At 42.6% G+C, this 16,646-nt stretch overlaps 1 protein-coding gene across 2 annotated transcripts in view; it reads right to left on the bottom strand.

Moving 5' to 3' along the window:
* Positions 1-2,383: 2,383 nt before the first annotated feature.
* The window catches only part of WASHC5 (WASH complex subunit 5), a 60,175-nt gene continuing 45,912 nt past the window's right edge, over positions 2,384-16,646 (bottom strand). The window contains exons 24-29 of one of the 2 annotated variants that reach the window (XM_008527507.2): positions 15,838-15,941; positions 14,874-15,003; positions 12,832-12,928; positions 9,047-9,200; positions 6,128-6,215; positions 2,384-2,790 (exon numbers count right to left, since the gene is read on the bottom strand). In XM_008527507.2, coding sequence (XP_008525729.2) covers positions 2,734-2,790; positions 6,128-6,215; positions 9,047-9,200; positions 12,832-12,928; positions 14,874-15,003; positions 15,838-15,941 — 630 coding nt within the window. In that variant the 3' untranslated portion in view covers positions 2,384-2,733. The remainder of the gene's footprint in view (positions 2,791-6,127; positions 6,216-9,046; positions 9,201-12,831; positions 12,929-14,873; positions 15,004-15,837; positions 15,942-16,646) is intronic. The other variant, XM_008527508.2, reaches the window with a different exon arrangement.

Raw genomic sequence — 16,646 nt, forward strand, 5'->3', positions numbered from 1 at the left:
TGTCTTTTTGTTTCTTGTGGACTTCTTTACATAGCTTCATTATAAAGGAAAAGAAAGACAAAGTGGGAAGGAAAATGCAAAGGGAAACCTATTCTGTTAAGTAACTGACATTGGGCAAGTTGCCTTAATATCTCTGGACCTAATTTTCCTCATCTATCTAGTAAGGCAATGTGATAAGGTTCTTTTCTGAGTTCTTTGAAATTATGACATTCATACAGGAAAGCAATCAAGGGCTTTATAAGTTCCACTGTTTAACATTAATAAACCAGGCTAGGATTATTCCAAGAAACTGAATGAACAAATAAGCACTTGTTAATACCTGGCATAATGCCTTAAAATCAGAATTTACTGAGTTTACAGTTTATTTGAAGAGATTATGGACATTCAGAAGGGTATCATGATTCGGTTCAGCGCAGGCCGCCCCAAGATGCACCATGCTGGTATTCGGATTATTTCCAAGCTGAAGACAATGAAGGCTCAGAAGACTCAGGAAGAACATTTGAGCCTCGCCCAAAGTGCCTTAAAGAATTTGACATAGAAGGCCTGTTCCAGGAAGGAGCTCATACCCTAGGATAGCTATAGTATGATGTCAAATAAGCGTGACAGAAAGACACCAACAAACCCATTTTTTTGGTCCAGCAAAACCTGTTTAATGCACATTTGCATTTCCATCTCCATGTAAATTGTCTTGCTCCCCTCTGAAATCCCAAATCAGGACCCCAAATCCTCCTTGTCTGTAGCTGAAGATATGGAAACTGCCAGCCTCAGCCAGCTGGCCAAGTTGCTGTTTTTCCTGAGTTTCTCCCACGAATACATGTTATTAAACTTTGCTTTATTTTCTCCTGCTAACCTGCCTTTTGATTATTTGACCGGCTATAAGAACCTTAATGAAAAGGGGTGAGGTGGGGGAGGAATTCTCCCACTTCCCCTACACATGACACTTCGGGAAGTCATCAAATGTCACTAAAGCAAATTGCTCCCTCTGAAAGAGCAGTCAAATATAACTTGGAATATTAACTAACTACTTCAGATTCTAATCATTAGGGTTAAAATGACTTGTGAAGCTTTTATAATAAATTTTTCTTTCACCTTTTAAGTTCTTTCAGTTGAGAAAATTTTTCAGTGGCCAAACCACATCACTGGCCTTGGTTTGGCACAATGTATGCTGGACTCGTGCTTGGCTTCAGGAGAGTGCCTCTAATTCATCCCAAATGTCTACATTCTGTTTAAAGACTCACTTTCTTAGATCTGGCCGCCTTAGCAGCTGGCTTTCTTTGGGGTCCATTTTGACAGAGAACTCACTTCACGCAGTTACTGTTACCTGATTACAAGTGGAAAACAGCAAGCCAGGTTTGCAGTGCGGGTGTAAGATGGCCGTGGACTTGGCAGCTGGGCTCCCCTGCGCCAGCCTCTCAGCCGGGGAGACTTCCCAGCTGTGCACGGACGTGCAGGGCAACAATTCACTTTTAAAACTCTGCCCTCGGCCTTCACCCGGCTGGCTGTGAGGCTCCTGCTGCTGGCTAGATGCCTTTTAAAATCCTCTCAGAATCATGGTGAAACAATCCAAGGCTACAAAGTCATTTTGCTTTTCTTTCAGTATCTTAGGAATTGAGGCCTTCTGACAAAAGAAAGAACTTTGCATGAAATCAGAAAACTGAATGGAACTGAGAATCATTTAGCCTTGATATTACAGATGGTGCCAGTAGGCTGGCTTGGGATGATGTTTAGCTAGTGGCAGAACCAGGGCTCAAACTGCCTCCTGGCTACAAATCAATGCTTCTACCCCAGCAACTTGCTAAATGACTGAGAAGCAGGTTTCACATTCTGGGTTTTCTTCTTTTTTTTTGCTTGTTCTCTCCCCTCCAGAGGAAGATGTAGTTAGCTGTAAGGTCAGGGCTAAAACATCTTTCTTGCACTTACCCAAGTTTCCACAATAGGATGGCAGCTCCCCTTTCAGAGTGATTTTCACGAAGAAGTGATTTAGGATTTGGGGTTAGTTAAAAGCTAATGACTAAGCAGTTGCCAGGAAAAAAAGGGGGGGGTAGTTAGGGCTAGCATTATGGTTGTCAGGACTGGGGGTAGCGCTCAGGGATTGCTGAGGAAGGAAGAGAAGGGTGGAAGGAGCAGTGGAAGTGAGGGAGTCCTGCAGAAGGATGCGGGGACCCCAAAGAGTATCTGGGATTGGAAGCGGACGGCGAGCCTCAGGCACCGAGAAACGTCCATGGTACGTAGTCCACAGACTACAGTTTGGCCATCACCAAGTGTCTGCCAGCCTGTTGTGCGCATGTCCACTGGACCTAACAGAATCATCTCGTTTCCAGACAAGGTTTTCTGCGGGGTGAGTATATAGGTTTTGAATCATAAATGGAAGGACAACTTTGGGTACTGGCAATACTATTTTACTGAAAATCTGGAGTTGCACAAATAGTTCTTCAGAACATAAAACTAAACGGATTTGTACATAACAATTACATTCAGCATCTATAAGAGGCAGTACAAAAATGTCTTCTGCTTCTACATGATATAAATTGCATATAATACCATGATTTAAACAGTATTAATTATATTAACTAGTGCCATGAGATACATCTTACTCAGAACGTCTGATATTTCCCACAATAAAGGGAAAAATGCAGTTATATGAGCGGTTGAGTTTCTTTTCTCAATTCATTTTAGCGATGGTGGGAAGATTTAAGGACAATCCTTTCACTTGAAGAAGTAGAAGAAAAAAAGTTACAGGACTGTTCTGAACTCATCAAAAATGAAATTAGGCACGTGTGCTTCAGCAACCTAAAAAAATTGAACATAAAAGAGTTAAATCATTCACGGTGTTATAATTCAGAAAAAATTCAAATTTTCCACACAAAAATTAAAGAGACCATATCCTTTGGAGCCAAGAGCATTAGAGGGACGTGCTGGACTCACATGGGCGGACCTCTCCTTGAAGCCACTGCCTTCTGTTCCTGCTGTTCCTCGCGCTGGTGTCTCATTTCTTGGCACTAACGTCTGAGGGGATGCTGCACTGTGCCCCGTCTCCAGATGTGAGCTCCTTGGCTCTTAAAGGTACTTAGATCTGCTAGGAGTTCGCATGCCTCTGAGAACCGCTAAGTGGTAATCTCAGGTCACCTCAAAATTAACTGATGACCAATCTAGGAAGAAGAGGATGTCTGGCAAGTGCCTGAGGCCAGACGGGGAAGAGGAGGAAGGCCCTCGAAGGCACATGTCCCTTAACTATGCTTACGAGAAGCTCTGAGGGGTGGAATGTAGAACTAGGTAATCTCTAAGTGCTGGAAACTGGGGTGGTTTTTTTTTTTTTTTTTTTTGGTGAGGAAGACTGGCCCTGAACTAACATCTGTTGCCAGTCTTCCTCTATTTTATGTGGGATGCTCCCACAGTGTGACTTGACGAGTGGTGCTAGGTCTGTGCCCGGGATCTGAACCTGTGAACCCCATGCTGCTGAAGCAGAGCATGCAAACTTAACCACTATGTCACTGGGCCCGCCCCTGGAAGTTGGTATTTTTTAAAAGTGGTGTTTAATTTTCTTCTGATTATAAAAGTATCACCTGCTAATTAGAAGAAATTTAGCAAATGTGGAAGAGTATAAAAAAGAAATAATCTCTAATCTTGATCCCTTAGAGACAATTAAAATTGGTAATCATTTTGTATTGAATTCTTCCAATTTACATACATACACACACACACAAACACATACGTGCACACACTCAAAATTAGGATCACATAATCTTGTGACCTTTACTTCTGCTAAAGCTTATGAACGTCCTTGCACACATATCTTGGTGAACTTTTGCACACATATCCAGCAGGCAAATTCCTAGCAGTAGAATTTCTGGGATTAGGTGGATATATGACAAAAGTACTGGAAAGTCCCATTTCTACAAAACTTTCCAAGCTCTAGGAGCCCAACGTTTTACTTTTTACTAATCTGACATGTGGAAGTGTAACCTTACTATTATTTTGACTTGTGTCCCTTGGCTATAAGGCTGAACATCTTCACAAATGGTTATTGGCCATTTCTCTTTCTTTTCCTGAAAACTACCTGTTAATATCCTTTGCCCATTTGCTTTTTTCTATTTGATTGGTTATCTTTTTCTCACTGATCTAGAAGAGCACACTATAAATCAAGGAAACAGGTCCTTTGTTAATATTTTCTGCAATTTTTTAAAAATTGAGACATTTAACAGAATTGTTTATTTTATAAAAGATCAAATCTCTAAGTCTTTTCTTTTATGGTTCCCTCCTTTGATGTTAGATATAGGAAGTTCTGAGAGCTGATACATATTTGTCTAAAATTTCTGCGAATTTATTGGTTTGATTTTTCACACTAACTCTGTAGCCTATCTATAATTTATTCTGAAACATGAACGATGTGAAGAGACTAACTTGCTATATTTTAACCACAGAATGAACCAATCATCCCAGCACTACTGACTGATAGTCCTTTTCTCCCCCAATTTGAGATGCTTCTTTTCCTTATATACAATTGTGGGTGTTAGGATTTGTTTCTAGGCCACATATTCTAGTCTTTCGATCCATCTGATGAGTTTCATACCAGTACCACACTCTTTTGATTTCTATGGTTTTAAACTATATTTCAATATTTGGTATAACGTTTTAATATCACCTTCTTTTAAAAAACATTCCATTTTAGCCTAAGGTCTATGAAATTTTAAAAAATCTTTTCTTCCCCCAAGTTAAAAAAAATGATCTGAGATTTTGATCATAACTGCAAGAAACCTCTAAAGTACTAGAAGCAACTAATATTTGAGTCTCCTCATTCAGAAACAAGGACTTCAAAATTTTATGGTTATTTTTGAATTGTTTTTTCATATTTCTCGTAGAGGTTTTTATTCCTGACTATATTATTTCCTTGTTAATTCTGTGAATGGGATCTTTCCATGTTATATTTTTGAATTGGTTATTAGTGTAATTTACTTTGTACACTACGTACTCAGCTTGTTTTCTGAACTCTCATTAATTTTAATAGTTTTCCACATGATTCTATTGGGTATTCAAGGAAGACAATTACTTCCTCAATAAATAATGCAAATTTGTCTTCTTTTCACGATGCATTTTAAAATTTTCATTTCCTATTTTCTTGTCTTGAACCCGTACAACAGGAGCAGCAGTGAGAGCCAGTACTGTCGCATTACTTTCAGTCCTGACTTTAAGGAGAATGCCACTAGTGTTTCACTATTAAGTATGACACAGATAGTTAATTATTTATACATCATCTTTGATTTTTGTTATAAAAAAGTATCCTTGATTCCTAACCTACTAATTCTTAAAAATCAGAATGGCTTTTCAGCATCTATTGAAAGTCTGTTATATTTTAGTATCAAGCTCTCCATTTTGAGTTAAAACTTACCAAAGTGCAATTACTAGTGAGAAAGGAAAAGGAAAGAATATCTTAGAAGGTAAAAAGTAGTCGGCCATTTTTGGAAACTGTGGTCATATGTAGTTTCAGCTGTGGTGTGCACTTAACCAAACTTGCAGTGGAACCAGGTTATTGTGGAGAGGAAAAAACAAACCATGCAATTATTTCTCCACACTGGCCACTTAGGAATTTTCTCCTAGGGGCCGGCCCCGTGGCCGAGTGGTTAAATTCGCGCGCTCTGCTTTGGCGGCCCAGGGTCTCACCGGTTCAGATCCTGGGCGCGGACATAGCACCGCTCATCAGGCCATGCTGAGGCGGCATCCCACATGCCACAACTAGACCGACCCACAACTAAAAATATACAACTATGTACCGGGGGGCTTTGGGGAGAAAAAGGAAAAATAAAATCTTTGGAAAAAAAAAAAGAATTCTCTCCTGGATTGCCCATCTTAACCGTCTCCTCCTGAACTGGGTGAGTTGCTGACGGGAGGACAGTGTGGTGCAGAGTGAGAAGAGGAGGGAAGTCGTGTTAAACTCTGTCTTCTTGCAAAGCACTTAACGTGGTGGAGAAGGGAGGAACATTCTAGAGCTGTGGGGTAGAGCAGTGGCGAGGGCCTCAGAGGCATCCACTGTGAATGAGCTACTGGAGTTAACTCCTTCTGAGTCCAGGGCCACTCCTAACACCATCTGTTTACAAAAAGGGCGTCCCATTGTTCTTTCTCTATGGCTTACCCTCCTGGGTAGCTTTGTGTACCGGACATAATCCTCCAGGAACAGAAGGGCACCCACAACATCTGCAGGCATTTCAGGTATCTTCTGGCTGTAAAGAGAACAGTCCGGGTCAGTTAACAGCTCTGCACACAGCAGACCCTCAGTCAAGATCCTGCAAGACTAAATCAACGACACATTCCTGAATGAAGTCCAAGAAGAAACGAATCTCGAGACCATCTTCTCTGTTCACATCAAGTCATCGTCCTGCTCGCATATCTTCAGGACACAACCTACAGGATAAAATCGAAACTTCTCCGTGGTTTACAAGGGGCCTTCGCAATGTGGCCCTTGCTGTCTCTCTCATCTCCCTCTGTATCCTCTCAGCACTTCATGACTCAGTGACTGGCAGGTCCCCGAACAGGCGTCCTTCCCATCCTTCCCATCCTTCCCGTCTTTGTAGCTACAGTTGCTCCACATGCTTATTTGAAAGTAAACTTCTAGTCATCTTTCCAGCCCTAGCGTGGGCACTCCCTCCTCCAGGAAGTCCTCCCTGACTCCTCTGGGCAGATGGCCTTTTCTAAAGTTCTCATTATACTACGTATCTTCCCTCAAGCCTCTTAATCTTTCAGTTTTTCGTGTGCTAGTCTCCTTGAGGGCCTGGCTCATGTCTTCATCTTTTTATCTCTAGCATCTGGCATTGTGCCTGGTGCATTACTGTATATTTGAGGGTGTCAAATAAATACAGCACCTCACAGTTTTCCACGTGGGATCCTACTCATTCATACAACAGCCATATTGCCAAGCACCGTTCTCGAGCTGGGGACGCAGCAAAGCACACGACAGTCTTCTTATGGAGCTTACATGTTAAAACCATTTCCAATTTATGTGCAAAGTGGCATAAAGGATTTTATGGTACTGGATTACGGATCTGTTTCTCTGACGATTTTTTCCCTTTGAAAAGAAGGTGTAAGAATGTTTGTGCCTGGAAAGTTGGCACTGCCCTTCGTCTTTCAACATGATCAGAGCTAGATTCATATCTGCTCTTCTCGGGGCAAGGGAAAGGAGGAGCTCCACGCATCTCAGGTTCTTTCTGTCACGTCGCTTAGCCCAATCGGAAGCCCCGAGCTGCAGCTCGACTCCTGGACCCTGACGGTCACTCGCAGGCTTGCCAGTAGCACGCTGGACCAGAGCCTCAGTTCATCCTTTGTAGTCATTAGCAAAGAAACAGAGGCAGAAGGACCTGCCAACTTCGACAGATGGGGAACTCTGATGCGGGGTGGCTGGGCGTGGTGTGGAGGTGACTTTCCCATTACCCTGAACCCTGAACAGGGGGTCCTTGGCCTCCTCTCCACAGCCCGGGGCCTCATGCACTAGATTCTTGGGTGCCTACTGCTTGCCTTTGCAATTTACCTCATTTTGTGTTTGTTAGAATTTCATTTTTGAGACTTTCCCATCCTTCTGAGCTCTCTTCTATTTTTCAATTGTTACAAATCTGCTCTTTGAAGCAAGTCTGACCATATATCCTAGAAAAAACATCCAGTGTTGGTTTGTCGTTCAGTCCATTAACTAAGATGGGAAGAACTGGCCTGACTGCAGCTCACGGGAAGAAAACATTGGGATTTAAAGAGAATGCAAAATCAGCATGAGCCACTGGCGTACAATGGGTGTCAAGAACCTAGTACTGCAACTTTTGTGCTGTACTCCACAGAGGACCCAGAATGAAGGGGAGGGCTGTATTTGCAACCGCAGGACGTTTGGGAAGCCGCATTTTAAGATGGCCAATAACAAACTGGAACCTCCAGAAGAGGTCACTGACATGGTGAGCAGCCTCTGAGACACAGACCAAGAACAGGTGGGAGCGGCTCATCTAAGAAAGAGAAGACCCAAGGCAACAGCTGACGTGAACAATTTGAAGTGTGGCTGCAAACGGAGATTGCATTTATTCCAATTTCAAAGGGTAGAAAAAGGCCCAACGAGTGAAATTTTCAGGGACATGGGTTTGCATTCATCACAATCAGGAACTTTCTAACGACGAGAACAAGTCTGCCAGTGCACCTGTTGCCCTGAGAGGCAGTGAGGGCCCCATCGATGGGAGTGGCACAGTGGAGACTGGCTGACACCCTGCCAGGGATGTCCGAGAGCTGACTCACGCACTTTGTAGGAGGTAAATTAAGTGGCCTCTGAAATCACGTTTGATCAGTAGGGCTTTGTGAGGACTTGGAAGATCATTCTCGTGAATTAGTCTTTAAGTTATATTGGCAAAGGTGACCAAGCGGTAATCTTGCAAATTTTGAATGTGCAATGTGACAGAGAAGTTTACTGAGCTGAGCTTATCCTTTAAGGTAGCAGAGAAGGAGGTTCAGGAGCCAGCATCTCATGCAAATAATATTTTTCTCTATCCAAGAAAAGCCATATTTGCAGGGGGATGGGGGGGATAAAAAGAAGAATTAAAGGTTTACAAGTTTACAAGCTTTCTATCAACTAGGAACTTCTGTGTGATTTGTTTCATCACACACCAGCAAGTCCGGCTGTGCCCAGGGTGGGACACGGACGTGCTCCCTGACTCCCATGAAGGGTGTGGGGCCATCCCTTGGCAGTGGCACAGCCAGCGTACGTGGGCTCCCTGAGATGCGGGTGCTGCATCCAAGACAGCAGAGGAACAGGCCTGCACTTTCTTCCCTGTGGCTGTCGCTAATTGTGGCCATGACTCATTCTCAGAAAATCACCTTGAGTGCACCTAGGGGGCTCCCCGGGCAGGGTGACTAAGGGTGGGCACACCTTTGCTCCAGATAAAGAGATGTGCCCTGACTTGCTTTACAGAGCAGGGTAAGCAGCCAATTCTTGTCTCTACTAGGGAGATAAGAAGGGGTCTTTGGCAGGCAAGGTTTGCAGCCCGTTCAGTAACATTTCTCCCTTTTACTCCCGGTTGGCCCTCTGTACCTTGTGCACTGCTCCACTGTGGAGCGGATAAACTGGCCGATCAGCGCCAGGAACTGTTCTGTGTACCGGGAATGAAACTGCTTCAGCAGGGTGAGCAGGCCCAGGACAAGTGGCGGCCAATCCACGGGGTCGGCAGGTTTTCGGCAGACCATTCCTGCAAGGAAAGACAAATTACCAATTACACCACCAAGTGAAGTGCCTGCCTTTGAGAACGTTCGCTCAGTACGAATGTTCACGAATGTCCAAACGTTTGGGGCCCACGTCATCACTGGGAGACGATTATTTGGAGAGAATGACAACTCTGGACTACATTCTGAATTAGGCCCGGGACTGGTGGAAGCTTCTAGTAGTCTGAAGGATTCAACACAATAAAATGTTTACTAATTTTTATAACTACCATCACTGCTTTTTTGGATTATACAATTAATGCATGTTATTGCAGAAAATTTTAAAGATACAGATAAATGTAAATGAGAAAATAAAAATGACCTATAATCGGCTTCTGTTACTGGCAGCATGGCATACTAGCATGAACTACTCTCTTAAATGAAAATTAAAATGCCAGGTAAAACATCTAAAAGGTGTCTTTCAATACAATGTTGAATATTATACAAGAAAAATAATATGTATAAGACATATATATATATGTCTTGCAGAAGTCAAGACAGTGGAAGAAAGAACTTTGTAAAGTGAGTGTGTGCCAAAGCTGGCTTTTTCACTAAGGATTTTGCCCAAATCTGGAGACCTCGACCTTCTGCCTGGATAGCTGGCATGGGGAACAGCAGACAGAGCTTAGGGTCTTCAGGGGGAAAAACAATGTTGATAAAGAACAAAATTGGAAGACTTACACTTGAAACAAAGTTTCAAGACTTATTATAAAGTTACAGTAATCAAGACAGTACTGGCATAAGGATAAACAGATCAATGAAACAGAAGAGAAAACCCAGAAATAGTCTCACCCTTACACGATCAACTGAATTTCCATGAATATCCAAATCATTACAACGTTCCCCGGAAAGAGAAATCTTTTCAACAAATGATGCTAAAACTGGATAGTGTTATGGAGAAAAAAATGAACCTTGACTCCTACCTCACACCATACATTAAAAAAGAATTCAAGGGGCTGGCCCCGTGGCTGAGCGGTTAAGTTCGCGTGCTCTGCTGCAGGCGGCCCAGTGTTTTGTTGGTTCGAATCCTGGGCGCGGACATGGCACTGCTCATGAAGCCATGCTGAGGCGGTGTCCCACATGCCACAACTAGAAGGACCCACAACGAAGAATATACAACTATGTACTGGGGGGATTTGGGGAGAAAAAGGAAAAAAATAAAATCTTTAAAAAAAAAAAAAAAGAATTCAAAATGGACCACAGACCTCATTGTAAAGGCTAAAACTACAAAGCTTCTAGGAAAAAACATAGGACAATATCTGCATGGCTTTGGGGTAGGGAAATATTTCTCAGACAGGATACAGAAAGGACTAATTATAAAGAAAAAAATGGATAAATTTATACATCATCAACAGTAAAAACTTCTCATTAAAGTCACCAGTAAGAAAATGAATAAGCAAGCCAGTTTGTGAGAAAATATTCATAATACATATATCTAATAAAGGACTTTTATCCATAATATATAATCAACTCCTACAACTCAGTGGTAAAAAAGCAAACAACCCAATTTAAAAATAGGCAAAAGGCTTTAATAGACACTTAAGAAAGATAGATATAAGGAATGCTCAATAAGCACAAAAAGTGCTCAACATCATTAATCATCAGGGAAAGGTAATTTAAAATTACAATGAGATAGCATACACATCCATCCATTAGAACAGCTAAAATGAAAAAGACTGACATTGTCAAATACTGGTGGGATGTAAAATGGTACAACCACTTTGAAAAAAGGACTGGCAGTTTCTTATAAACTTAAACTGGTCAGACAGACCCCTAGATCCCAAATTTGGGTTCTTGTCAAGACTGAGAAATCACTTACTTAAACCAGAGATGCTAAAACAAGTTATCCCAATTTACCTACGCCAGGCTTTGGTGATTCTGGGTTATTAGTGCCCACTGTACAAGACAGTAATGGTACTCAGAACATGGAGAAATCATCCTTTCCAGTTGGAGAGCAAAAGTGATATTCAACAACAAAAACTTCCTGTATGAATGGAGCACCACAGCGATTCATTCTTAAAAGACAGACCGAGGCAGGCATGCGTTTCTTAGATCAGTCTGGAGAACGATGCCCACAAAGTCAAATATGTGTTTTTAGGGTATACAAACACACTAATGTTTCCTCTTGAGTCCTATTTTTCGTTAATTTGATTCCTGAATTAAGACATCAGTCTAATTCACAAAGAGAATTGCAGTCAGGTATACATATATTTCTAGGACACTTAAAGGTTTTGTTTTGTTTAAAGATGTGGGAATTCCATGGAATAGTGACATGCTTCCCATAAGCAGCGGTATGATCGTGCTACCAGACTTTAACCACGTGTCCAGTGAAAGAAATATTACCTAAGAATGAGACCAGAGAACGAACAGTCTTAATGAAAACAAGATATCTTCATGCCCTGACAATTCATCATTATAAAGAATCATACATTCTTATTTAGGAATAACACAGAGACGAGAGGGGGAGAACATGAATCTCTGAATCTCAAGATGAACGCATAAATCAATCTTGGGATGGTCCTTTAAATTGATTTTGATGAAAACACAGAAAGGGATCTAGCATCAGGCGAGCGCCTGCTCAGTGCTAGGGACTGCATAAGGTACTTAAAAACCTGATGGGCCCAAGACATTAAGGAACCTAACCAAAGTCACATTGGTGACAGGTGGCGAAGCAAGAGTCCAAACAGACGTTGCTCCCCCCTCCTACAGCAAGCGTTTTTTGGGTGCCATCATGCTCTGCGTTCTGTGGCAGTAACAGGTATTGTTATGGAGCTGTTTCTGGAATCAAGGAACATTTTTGAATGAGAGAATAAAAACCTTAAAGAGACTACATTTTCACTCTAAAAAAGCTTATGAAATAGGAAGGGAAACACTTCAAGGAAGAAGTACATTTTGGAATCACTGGTTAAAAAATAATACGATTACATTTACAGAAATGCTGCTAAAATACTTTGAGAGCAAATTACATTCAACAGTGGATTTTAAAAACACTCTGCGTAGTTGGATACAAAGCTTGGAGAAAAGAAGTGCTTCGGAATCTGTTAGAAAGGTGATTATAAAGATGTTCAAGATAAAGTGATCAACGACCAAAACATTAGGGTTACAGCCCTGGGAAGACAAAGATACTGAAAGCCTTTGGCATCTATTTTTCGTACTAAATATTTTCAATCCCACATTAAAGTACCAGCTATTCCGGTACTAGATTCTCTCCTTAACCGCATCGTTCTTCTTCCGACCGCAGGGCCAAGATACACAGTAGGCACACGACACTTGATGAAAGAACAGGACATTAACCAAAAGAAGTTTCTTTCACACCATAATCAGCACCCTAAACATTAAAGACAGGAGAGAAGCAGAGGTCTCCACACATTTTACAAGTTGGATAATTCACCGTTCAAATTAAACTAGTGGACTCTACTTGGTTGATATTAAATCCACTGTTGACATTTCACGAAGGTGCATCATATTTCAGAGGCCTGAGAGAGGAATTATATAAACACGCATTTAACTAAGAAAAGATCTCACAGGTGAAATAGCGTTCTATTCAAAGAGCTGTTTGGTTACATATTAATCTTTTATTACTGTTACTTATTACAAAGAATAAGTGTCATACTGTACCTAGGTTTTTGTTGTACTGGAGTTTTGGCAACTGGGCGATCAAAAATAGAAAGTTGACGATTGGGAAGTAGGGTAGGCGCTTTGTCGTTATGTATATCTGGAAAGAGAAAGGTAAGAAGAGTCAATGGTTTCTTCACATTGCACAATAACGTAGAACATGCGTTCTTTTTTTTTTTGAGGAAGATCAGCCCTGAGCTAATTATTGCTAATCTTCCTCTTTTTGCTGAGGAAGACTGGCCCTGAGCTAACATTCGTGCCCATCTTCCTCTATTTTATAAGTGGGATGCCTGCCACAGCATGGCTTTTGCCAAGTGGTGCTATGTCCGCACCCGGGATCCAAACGGGCGAACCCCGGGCCGCAGAGAAGCGGAACGTGTGAACTTAACTGCTGCCCCACCGGGCAGGCCCCTAGAAGACATTTTTAGATGGAAAGCTTCCATTTTATTTCAGTTTCTTCTTCAAACTCCCTAAAAGTAAGATGGCGACATTAATTTGCTGCCTTCAGAGTTTTATTTAACACCACTGAGCCCCCACCCCAAACATAAACACCTATGTGACAATTAGCCCTTCAGGGAAGGGAACAATTTTGCTGAGAGATTAGCAGTGACTTTCCACCTGAATCTTCTTAATGTCATTAACAAAGGGAAGGAGAGAAAGGGTGAGGAGCAAGAATGGGAGGGGAGTGCCACATACAGCAGTCAAGGCAAAGCTGGAGGGAAGGAGGGGAAGAGAAAGAGGCAGAAGAAAGAAGGAAAGATCCACGTAGCAGTGAGCGGTAGTACACAAGCAGAGAGCAAGCCCATGTCTCATCCGTCATTTGCTTTCCCGGGCAATGTCCCAGAGCAGTGCCCCTCCCAGTTCAGGTGCAGAAAGTACAGTCAGGGCACACCCGGCCATCTCCCTCCTCCCAGCGGCCCTGGGTAGATCCCCGGGAGGCAGAGTAGCATGCTGGCTAGTGTGGAGCCTGGGGGAAGTGATCGCCTCTGAGCCTCAGGGTCCTCACCCAGCAATGGCACACATCAAAGAGTTGCTGTGGGATTAAGCGAGATCCCCCGTGGCTGGGTTAACACAGTGCTGGGCGCACAGTAAGTACTCAGAAAACGTTAGCTGCTCTTTAGGTTTACAATCTTCTATCCCAAACCCAGGGGATCGTACAGATTTCAGAATTTCACATTTTATAGATTTTAGAAAGGTAATATAGGGTGTAGGGTAACACGCTTTAAGCAGTCATCTGTATTTCTGCATCACATATGAATATTCACACCAGGGAGGACAAATAACGAGTATAAACAGGCTTACGTCAGTTCAGGACAGGTTTTGCCACCAAATGAGCTCTGGCACCAACTGATGAGAAACCTTTCGGTTCTCAGGTTTTTGGAGATCAGAAGAGTTTGTAGCCCCAGATCATGACTGTGATTACTGTCAGCCACGAAGGAAAGCAAGCCTCTTTGGGCAAGAAGGACCAACGTCACCTTTAGTTGCAGTTCAAATATCAAACCCCAGACAAACCTTAAACTAATCACTTACAGATACAGCACTTCTTTTTTTTTTTTTGGTGAGGAAGATTCACCCTGCGCTAACATCTGTGCCAATCTTCCTCTTTTTTTGCTTGAGGAAGATTACCCTGAGCTAACATCTGTGCCCTTCTTCCTCTCTCTTGCATGTGGGTTACTGCCACAGCATGGCCACTGATGACTGGCATAGGTTTGCACCCAGGAACTAAACCAGGCTGCTAAAGTGGAGTGCGCTAAACTTAACCACTAGTCTATGGGGCCAGCCCCCGACTTCTCACTTTCTAACGAGTTCTGACAAGTGTTGTATCACTTGATTCCTGCAGGCCCGAGTCCAGCAGGGAAGGTGTGATCATCCTCATATCACACGTGAGAAAGTGGAGCTCAGAAAGGATGGGGACTCGAGAGAATGGAGGCTCTGGGACTGGAACCCAGGGTCTCCCACTACCTCAGCACAGCCACCTGCAACCTGGGTCAGATCACCTTTTGCACCAGTCTCCCACCGCACCATTATGTATCTTAATCATTAACCTTATTCAGTGGGTTGTGAATACCAGCTGCCTCCAGGTAGGCTGTGATTTCATATAAGAGCGTGTTATCTTCTTTGGGGTAAGGAAGTGAGGGATCCTGATAGTGGGCTTCGATATCTGCTAGGAGAGCCCTAAATGAAGAAAAACAAAACAAAACAGTGATGAACATTAGAGATTAACTGAATTTATACAACAGTTAATAAGGGCTGTGATGTGACCTTCAGGGCCTCAGTTTTCTCATCTGTAAAATAAGGGCTTGATCCTTCTAGTTCTCCATTTCCATGCCTGTGATTGGTTACAAGTGGAAATTTAACCTCGAATTACTCTCTCTTTTGGAGTTAACCCAAATCAAGTGCTTTCACCACTCTAACTTTTATGAACGGACTGAACTGTTTTCAATATCTACTTTGTCACAAGCCCTGATTTAGGGACCAAGAAGCCTGGATTATTTATCTTTAAGTAAAGGCTGAAAATGACAGCAAGGTGCTGGTGAGTTGGAGGATATGACTGCACTCCAGGTGTGCCCACAGCCACTCCTGGTGATTTAACACACTTCTAACGGCTCTCAGGATGATGAGTGAGTCAGTTCTGTGCAAAGCCAGGAGTGGGACTTTGGTAAAAACTGCTTTCCTAATCTGTGCAAGTATCCAGCACAGTCATGTGTATCCAGCACACTCATGTGTATTAAGTGATCAATATATACTGGCTGAATAAACAAAGCAGCCAAAAAGAGAGATGGACAGACACAGACACACACACACAGACACACACACCCCCAAGGGACAACCCTGAGAAAAGAGGCTTCTGAAGACAGATTTGATGATCCACGGGAAGGGAGCCTATAAACTCAGCAAGCCTTCTTACCCAAGAAGAACTTAAAAGAGTAGGAATTGAAGAAACTGGGGTGCTAACTGATGATGAACAATCCAGGCCCACAGACGGCTGTTTCAAACGCTGGCACTTACTTATTGAGATTCTCCAGAGCAGCTGCCAGGTGTTTGGAGTCAAACCGACAAGAATAATTTAATTCATTAGCGATCTGCTGTCTCAGAATCTGCATCTGCCCAACCTGTGAACAGGCAAGAGAAAGGACAGGTGGAACACGGAAGCATTCCAACCTGACAGTAAGGAGGCACACACCATGAGTCTCTGACTGGAAGGGTCACATGGCAGGATTTCCTAGACTGGCTCCACGGCTAAGCAGCATGACCCCTGATGGACAAGGGGCCCTGCGAGGAATGTCTGCCTAGACTCCTGTGCGCCAACCGTGAAGCATCCCCAAAGTCTAACATTTTACAAAGTGATCCATTAAGGTTCAGTTGTTTGTGTATTAAAGTTGTGTTTTTTGAAACTCTATTTTTGATCTTTTGAAGTTCTCCAAGTTTAGCAGCTGCTACGAGAAGCCTACTTCATTTATTTGCCCTAAACTGAACTTTCTCCGTCCAAAGGATGCCATTTCACTCTGATATTCTAAAACTTGGTGAATCGAAATCTGTTGACATCACTCAGGAAGACACATCATGTAATAATCTGGGTTAAAAAATAATCGACATAAAATCTACCAAGAAGGCCCCTCTAACAATGCTAACCCTTAATCCAGGGGTTCTTAACCTTCTTTTTGTACCTTGGACTGCTCTGGGAACGTGGTGAAGCCCATGAACACTGTCCCAGAATAATTCTTTCACGTGTACAAAATAAAACACAGGATGACCAGAGAAGCCAACTGTAACAAATTATAATTATACAACTATTCAAAGAACAGATTTGTGATAGA

The sequence above is a fragment of the Equus przewalskii genome, chromosome 8 (assembly GCF_037783145.1).
Source record: "Equus przewalskii isolate Varuska chromosome 8, EquPr2, whole genome shotgun sequence".
NCBI classification, from domain to species: Eukaryota; Metazoa; Chordata; class Mammalia; order Perissodactyla; family Equidae; genus Equus; species Equus przewalskii.